The sequence below is a fragment of the Gorilla gorilla genome, chromosome 2 (genome assembly GCF_029281585.2).
Source record: "Gorilla gorilla gorilla isolate KB3781 chromosome 2, NHGRI_mGorGor1-v2.1_pri, whole genome shotgun sequence".
NCBI lineage: Eukaryota > Metazoa > Chordata > Mammalia > Primates > Hominidae > Gorilla > Gorilla gorilla.
In genome coordinates this window covers 134,818,549-134,827,201 of record NC_086017.1, presented here as the reverse complement: position 1 = coordinate 134,827,201, position 8,653 = coordinate 134,818,549, and the positions used below count along the sequence as shown (strand labels likewise).

Here is an 8,653-nt window from a genome sequence, read left to right as displayed (position 1 = left end):
TCAAAACTAAATCTGTGAAATACTCATTTCCTAAAATCACTCAGGATAAGTGTGGGATATTTTGGTGGACATATTTTAGTTCCTGGGCTTTGACATTAATTGTAACAGACTTTTAAAGGGTAGCTCTTTTCTCCATTAAAAAGAAATGAGGCCGGGCATGATGACTCACCACTGTAATTCCAGCACTTTGGAGGCCAAGGCGGGCGGATCACCTGAGGTCAGGAGTGTGAGACCAGCCTGGCCAACAGGGTGAAACCCTGTCTCTACTAAAAATACAAAAATTAGCCGCGTGTGGTGGCGCGCACCTGTAATCCCAGCTCTTCAGGAGGCTGAGGCAGGAGAATCGCTGGAACCCAGGAGGCAGAGGTTGCAGTGAGCTGAGATTGCGCCACTGCACTCCTGCCTGGGTGACAGTTGAAATGGAATAAACTGAGTTATCTCTCTTCAACTTGATTTAAATCATTAACCCAAAACTCAATGCCTTAAAAACCAATGACTAAAATCCTCATTAAAATGAGTGCACATGCCAATACTAAGAATGCTGTGTCATTTTTCATCAAAAGTAATTACCTCAACATAAGAGGAGACAAGTAAGCATGGAAGTAAACCCAAAATCCCAACTAATGAACACCGTTCTGAGATCAGTGGCCACAGGGAATAATTCTGCAATTGCCATCACACGCAAAGATAACAACCCGGAGGTCTTATTTTTATAGAATATCAAGAACAAAATCATCCAAAAGGCACACGATGCCAAACTAAAAGAGCGAAAACCCAAAAAGTCGCGCTCAATTCCCTCTGAAACATATTCGCCTCCTACCCCTGTCCCTTCCTCTGGCGCTGGCGGTTCCTTGTCCCCGTTTTCCCCACCGCAAGTCCTGGAACCTCCGCTTAACTCTTTTCTCGGCGGCTCCGCCCCGGCCCCGCCCCAGCCATGCCTTGGCCCCGCCCCGTTCGCCGTTTATTGGCTTCTCCCAACCCCTGCCGGTGGGTGACAGGCCGGGAAGCTTGGAGGGGTCTATTGCGTACGCCCAAGGCGCTGGGCCTGGAGCAGGAGAAAGGGAGTGGAGGCGCGTCGGAGACTATGAAGCGCGGCGTTCGGCGGGATCCTTTCCGGAAGCGGAAGCTCGGCGGGCGGGCCAAGAAGGTCCGGGAGCCCACGGCGGTTAATTCTTTTTGCCGTGAGGCTTCACTTCCCTCGGTCTGGGCTTCTCTGAGGCGGCGAGAGATGGTCAGGTCTGGAGCTCGACCGGGCCAGGTGAGGGCTGAGGACCTGAGGAGTCCGCTGTGGGGATGGAGAGGGACAGGGGGGTTTTCGGGCCAGGAACTTGTAAAACTCTGCTCGAAAAAAGACAAAGACAATGCGGCGACATTAAAGTGCTGGGACAGAGGTGCAGGGAACACCTAATCTTTCCGTCGTAACACGGCCGCTCGGTCTCTAGATGTTTCTGTTTAAATCGTTGTAGCCCTAGTCTAGAGCGCCGGCTTTGGGGTCAGGCCCGGGTTCGAGTCCCAGCCTTCGCCGCTGGGTCGAGTGACTTAACCTCTCCTAGCTTCAGTCACCTGCAGATTGAGAGTCTACTACTTTTTACTGCTCAGAACTTCCTATTCCTTAGCTGCAAAATAGGCAGAAATAAGCATAAAATCCTGTCTCAAAGAATTGAGAAGGTTAAATAAGAGAACCCGGTAAAAACATCAATCACACAGTTGTTGTAGACATACAACAAAATTTAGTTCCCTTTAAAACACGTAGTTTGCCACCATCTTAATGATAACAGCAGCCAACATTTAGATAGGACTTATGTGGCAGATACTACTGTAAGTGCTTTTATGTATTACATAGAATAACTCATTTAATAGTCACAGTATCCTTATGAGGTAAGTACTATTATCCCTATTTTATATATGAGGAAATCGAGGGCTGGAGGATTCAAATAACTTAGCAGTTACACAGCTGTGGAAACAAGATTCAGACTCACAAAACTGATGCCAGAGTCCATTCTTCTTTTAAACATTTTACCTAGTAGATGTATGACTTTGAACAAACCACTTTTCTGAAATTTAGGTTCCCACCTCACAAATAATAACTCACAGGGTATGGATTAAGTGGAAATGAAAGACCTTAGCACACTGTAAGTCATTCTACAAAGGCAGTATTATCTTGTACTTGTTGGTAGGAGATATGACTACTAAGAAATGCTTATATGATTCTCAAATAGCAAAATTAAAAGTTTAATGATAATAACCTCGTAGAAGTAAGTGTAAAATAAAGCAAACTGATTCTCCTGTATTGTGATTAGGACGCTCCTTTTGGAGAGCAGCTTTGCAGTTTGTATCAAGGGTTATTAAATTGCTAATAACCTTTCACCAAATAATTTTCTTTTTAATCCTAAATATAAAAAGGCTGTTTTCAGTAGATAGAAAGGCTTATTCCGGGTTTGTTTTTTTAATTGTGAAAAATATGAAGCAAACCAAGACCATTATTATATTACTTCCACTGAAGGAAATATTATACAACCATTAACAATTTATGAATATGAAAAAGATTAGAAGTAGAAAACACAGGATTTAAAATTGCAAATATCTAGGTATTATGACTAAGTAAAAAATGCATATGAAAAAAGATTGGAAGCTCCAATAGCAAAGAACACATCTAGTACCTAGATCTTGGTTTCCAAGTACCACTGTCCACTAAGGAGTCATGGCTTCTTGGAGAAATGACCAACTCCAGGGCTGAGCAGGGGTAATATAAGAAGAGCATGGATACATCAAACTAAAAAGCTTCTGCACAGCACAGGAAATGATTAATGGAGTGAAAAGGCAATCTACAGAATGGGAGAAAATATTTCCAAGCCATGTATCTGATAAATAATATCCAAAATACATATAAGGAATTTCTATAACTCAAAAGCAGAACAACACATAACCTGGTTAAAAAACGAAAAAAGGATTTGAATAGACATTTCTCCAAAGAAGATGTACAGGTGGCCAACAGGTATATGAAAAGATGCTCAACATCACTAATCCAGGAAATGCAAATTAAAACCACAATGAGCTATCACCTAACACCTGTTAGGATGACATTAAAAAAATGAACAAGTGTTGGCAAGGATGTGGAAGAATTGGAACCCTTGTACACTGTCAGTGGGAATGTAAAATGGTATAGCCACTATGGAAAACAGTATGGAGATTCCTCACCAAATTAAATATAGAACTATATCACCCAGCAATTCTACTTCTGGGAATTTATCCAAAAGAATTGAAATCAGGATATAGAAGAAATATTTGCACTCTCGTGTTCATTGCAGCACTATTCACAATAGCCAAATGTGGGAACAACCCAAATGTCTATCTGCAGATGAACAGATAAAGAAAATATGGTATATACATACAATGGACTATTATTCAACCTTTAAAAAGAAAGAAATAGCTGTCATATGCAACAACAGAGACAAAACTTGAAGACATTATGCCAAGTGAAATAAGCTAGTCACAGAAGGACAAATACTGCATGATTTTACTTACATAAAGTACCTAAATAGTTAAAACTCATAGAAACAGAATGTGAGCATGGATTGGGCGTGAACCAGAGGGATTTTTGTTTTTTGGGTTTTTTTTTTGTAAAGAACAGTATTGGGATAATTGGCAACATGCGAATAAGTTCTGAATATTAGATCGTAATTCTGTATCAGTGTTAATTTCCCGGTTTTGATAATTATACTGTGGTTATGTTAGAGAATGGCCTTGTTTTTAGGAAACATTTAGGAGTAAAGGAGTATTATATCTGCAAACTTAACTCTAATGGTTCAGGCAAAAAGTACTGCTGTGTATATATATTGAGAGAGAATATGGAAAATGTCAAGGGTCACAGAATCTGAGTGAAGCATATATAGGGCATCTTTGTACTATTATTTCATAGTAGAAACTACAAAAAAAAATTGAAAGGAATTGTTCCAATATGATAGTTACTGTTTCAAGGTGCTTTTACCATGGGTAATTTTCTTTACCAGATTTTCTATAATATAGCCTTGTGTATATTTTTTGGAGAAACACCATATATAATCTTACAGTTATGCCAGACATGTACCTCAGACAGTGTACTTTAATTGTGGTAGTTGTTTTTGGACTCGATCCAGGGTATAGTATTATAGTGTCATGGCTTGGATTTTTTATTATGATTCCAGCCAAGACATCGACATAAATATACCAAAGGGAAGGACCCTGAGAGTGTGATGCAGAGACCAGTGGTGTGATGTTATACAAGGTCTTATTTCCTACATTGTTGGTTCTCACTGCTGGCTTCATGACCCTTCATCATAATCCAAGTTATCTCAAGACGTATAACTCTTACCAACCCAGTTTTTAAAAAATGTATTCTCAGTGACATTCTTAGAAGGATGGAGCACATATTCAAGCATATAATAGAATGCCGTATAACTTTAGAAAGTTTGGTAGTTACAGCTCAAAGCTATCTGGAGATGAAATTAAATATGTGAAGAGAAATTATAAATAAAACTGCCAACAGTGACTACATCTGGAGGGTGGAACTAGGGGGGGAATCAGGGACTTTCTCATGTCTATTTAAAATTATTTTGAATAAAGATTATATTTATCTGATATAAAGTTATTAAGATATAAAATAGTATACCATGGAAAGTGTCCCTTCTCGCTCTGTCCCCCAGATACTCTGTTTCCCTCCCCAGAGGCAAACCATGATTAACCGTTTCTGGCATAACTCCCAAGATACTGGATGCATGTAAAAGCAAATGCTTATTTTTTCCTGTTTTTCTACACAAAAGGTTGTCCATTATTGTCACTTTTAAAACAAAAAAGTTTAAGAAAACAACAGTGGTATATGAATTTAAAAAGAAAGATTAAGACAGTGAGATGTAGATAAAGAGACAGGGTAGAGTTCTCACTTGCTGGTCTAATCAGGCATTCTAAAGAATGTACATAAAAGGAACCAGAGTTAAGAACTCTGTCCTATATCATGAATTAACTTGCATGTTTCAAAGAATTTGGGACTATAGAACATATTTTGTGATTAATATAGTCTGAACTTAGAGTAGTAGTTACTTCTGGTTTAAAATAGTATCTCAATTTCCTTTTCACCTTAAATAGACTTAAGGAACAAATATATGTGTAGTTTGCTTGACCTTTTACATAAAAGAAATTTAATATATGAATTAAATTATAATTGTGTATTTTTAGGATATATCACATTAATTAAAACAGTGAATAATGTGGTACGTACATATAATGGAATATATTTGACCTCAAAAAGGAAGAAAAATTTTGACACATGCTACAATATAGATGAAGCTTGAAGACATTATGCTAAGTGAAATAAGCCAGTCACAAAAGAACAAATATTGTATTATTTCAGTTATATAAAGTTTCTAGACTAGTCAAATTCATAGAAACTAGGATGATAGTTGCTAGGGTCAGGGAGAAGAGGGGATGGAAAGGTATGGTTTAATGGATGCAGAGTTTCAGTTTGAGAAGATGAATAAAAGAAAAAAATGACATTAAATTTTGTCAAGATAGCATATTGAAAATATAATAGAAAAATATTTGTTTATCTGCTATAATATATTATGTCATAGGTGTTATCTTCAGGAAGGCACACTGGACCTGCTAAATTAACAAATGGAAAGAAAGCGTAAGTACTTGAAGACGTTTACAACTTCAGATTTCAAGGAATTTTTCAGGTCTTTGGGCTGGATGACATGTCGTCTACCCCAGAAAATTAGGTAGGCCTCTACCATCACAAGCTCTGAGGAACAATTTTTCATGTCTACCCATGTTAATCATTTTAGTATTTAACAGTCTTTCTGATCTTCAGAATGTGTTTATAAATTCATCTTGTACATGGTTGGACAAGCTTTCTTGTCTAGTCTTTGCTGGAAAGAAAATGACTACTTACTAATATATTTTGGGAAAAATATTTGTAAGAATATTAATGAGCTTGTTTTCCAGGACCTATTTAAGAAAAATACCACGTTTTAATGCAGATTCTGGCTATTCCATCCATTCTGATTCAGAAAGTCAGGTAAGATTGAATAGATACAATACACACTATTTTAATTAGTTTTCAAATAGTAGCTAAAAAGTAGGAATAAAATGCAAAGTATTAATTGCTCTAAGGAAGTATGAAGTCTGTTGCTTTAAAACATCTTTTCTACCAATAATAGTTTGTAAATAAACAAATTTTAAAACTACATAATTTATATTTTTTCCTACACTAACAGTTATATAAAAATGTATTCTAAATGACTTTATTTCTTACAGGCTGAAACTGTACACGGGCTTGATGGTTGTGCTTCTTTGCTGAGGGACATTTTGAGAAATGAAGATTCAGGTTTATTTTTTTTAATTCTTTGCTGATCACCTTATCTCAAGTCATTATTTTGATGTTAACAAATTTTTGTTTTATTAATAGGTTCAGAAACAGCATATTTAGAAAACAGATCTAATTCTAGACCTTTAGAAAGCAAAAGATATGGATCAAAAAAGAAAAGACATGAAAAACATACTATTCCTTTGGTAGTCCAGAAAGAAACATGTAAGCCTTTTTTCTCTTAGTTATTTAAAGATAATCCTTAATTGTGGGTATTTTGATCAATTATCAGGATTATACAGTTGATTTTCATTTTAATAATCAGTATTAGTTAGGTTTATGTGTGCTTATGCCTTTCTGTATTCAGCTTCTAATCACTGAGTAGTCTACTTTGCTTGCTGTCATTTTCTCAAGAAGAAAAATAGAAAAAGAGACTGGGTTTTGTAGGAGAAAAAGTTCAAACTCAGAATGACATTTGGGAGGTATATAGAGTGATCTTAGTTTCCCCTGCCACTTGTTTTCATAGATAATCATAAATTGGTTGTATTTCAAGTGTATACTTCTAGTAGTTGCTTTAAAATTATTATATTTATATATATATATATATCCTAAGTTGGTCAAGCTGAACTTGTCAAGCTACACAGTTAGGATACGTGGTACATAGGAAGGTAAAATTGGATGAATAAGGAAGGAGAGGCTGCTGCTGATTGGTGGTGAATATAGCCAAGGGTACTTTACACCCTCACGGCTAACTTTTCCTAGTTTAGAACAAGAAAGTTTTGATTATGTTGTCCCTTGGAGGCCTAGAAAACAAGATAGCCCAAAATGAAGATGAAAAAGTCCACAGTGGGAATTCAGATGGACTAGAATTAGACTAGCCAGTTCTGTAGTTCAGGTGGGCCAGAAATGTCAGCACTGTAGTACGTGCTTAGATTCAGCTTGGGCAAGGAATGAAGTTTAGAAAGTCATATAAAGCAGTAGCCCTATAAAGAGATCAGGATTTAAGCAAGGAGGCTGAGAAAGTGTCAGTAGAGCATTCATGGGACTAGAGGTTGATGTTTCAGATAGTCCCAAGGTAGAGAACTAAGGCAAGGGAAACCTAACTCATCTTGGCGGCCAGTAACAATAGCTTTATATTATCTTGACCTGTGCTATTCAAGATGGTAGCCACTGGCCACATGTGGCTATTCAGCACTTGAAATGTGACTAGTACAACCAAGGAATTGAATTTTAATGTTATTTAATTTAAATTAATTTAAAATTAAATTAGAAAACTGATAATTCATCCAGTTATTATAAAACTTTTAAGTATGTTTGGAATAACTTGGGCATGTGAACCTACCTTTTCAAGTGTAAATTTTATTAAATCTAAATGTAGACCAAGTATTTCTGATGAGAATTTAGCATCTAGATTGTGCTTTGTGTAAAATATATGCTAGATTTAGAAGATTTAATACAAAATTTCAGTTATTTATATTATACACTGAAATGTTAATATTTTGGATATATTGATTTAAATATTATGAAAAGTAATTTTACCTATTTTATATGGTTACTGGAAATTTCAAGTTACATATATGGTTTGCATTATATTTCTATTGGACAGCATTGGTCTAAGCTCAGTACACTACAGCCAGTTTTATAAGTAATGTTTAGTTATTTTATTGTGTAAATAAGATTTTATTAGAATGCAGCCAAGCTAATTTATTAATGTGTTTTTATTAGCTGTTTTTGTGCTGCAGTGTCAGAGATGAGTAGTTTTGACAGAGATCATCTGGCCTGCTAAACCTAAAATATTTATTTGACCTTTGAAGAAAGAGTGCTAAACCCTGGCCTTAACTCTTAAAGCAGAGGCCTTTTTATTGGGGCCCAACTGAGAAAGAAAGGAGCGGTAGCACCTGTTCCTCCAGTCTCCTACTTTTTGTCTGTAGGCAGGTTATTTCTTATCCAGGGCACCTTTCCTCAAGGAACTATTACTTGCGATATATGTGACTGGCAGTGGGTGTCATGGTATCAACTTACTGGATCCTGACGTAACTGTTTCTGTCGGTCAGAGTTCCAACAAGAAACAGACGGCAACACTCAAATTGAGGTAATTTTAGGAGGGTTTATTTACAAAGGGACTCATAAAGGTATGAATAGGGTATAGGAAAACCACAGGTTTTGCCTACTAGGTCATGCGAGCCTAGTGCTAGCAGCAGAACAGCAGAGCTGTTATCATCTCTAGGCCATAAGGGATTAGGAGAGAGAGAGGTTACTGGATCTAGAAAGAGATACTGTTTATAGAATATGCTACCTTGAGAAGAGCAGTGA

At 36.8% G+C, this 8,653-nt stretch overlaps 1 protein-coding gene across 8 annotated transcripts in view; it reads left to right on the top strand.

The window, feature by feature from the left end:
* Positions 1-995: 995 nt before the first annotated feature.
* Positions 996-8,653, top strand: part of CCDC14 (coiled-coil domain containing 14) — a 47,707-nt gene continuing 40,049 nt past the window's right edge. For 2 of the 8 annotated variants that reach the window (XM_055383837.2, XM_019024460.4), the window contains exons 1-5: positions 1,036-1,258; positions 5,607-5,662; positions 5,980-6,052; positions 6,292-6,361; positions 6,443-6,565. In XM_055383837.2, coding sequence (XP_055239812.2) covers positions 1,085-1,258; positions 5,607-5,662; positions 5,980-6,052; positions 6,292-6,361; positions 6,443-6,565 — 496 coding nt within the window. In that variant the 5' untranslated portion in view covers positions 1,036-1,084. Of the gene's footprint in view, positions 1,259-5,606; positions 5,663-5,979; positions 6,053-6,291; positions 6,362-6,442; positions 6,566-8,653 lie in introns of all 8 variants that reach the window. The other 6 variants (XM_004036202.5, XM_019024455.4, XM_019024461.4 and 3 more) reach the window with 6 other exon arrangements.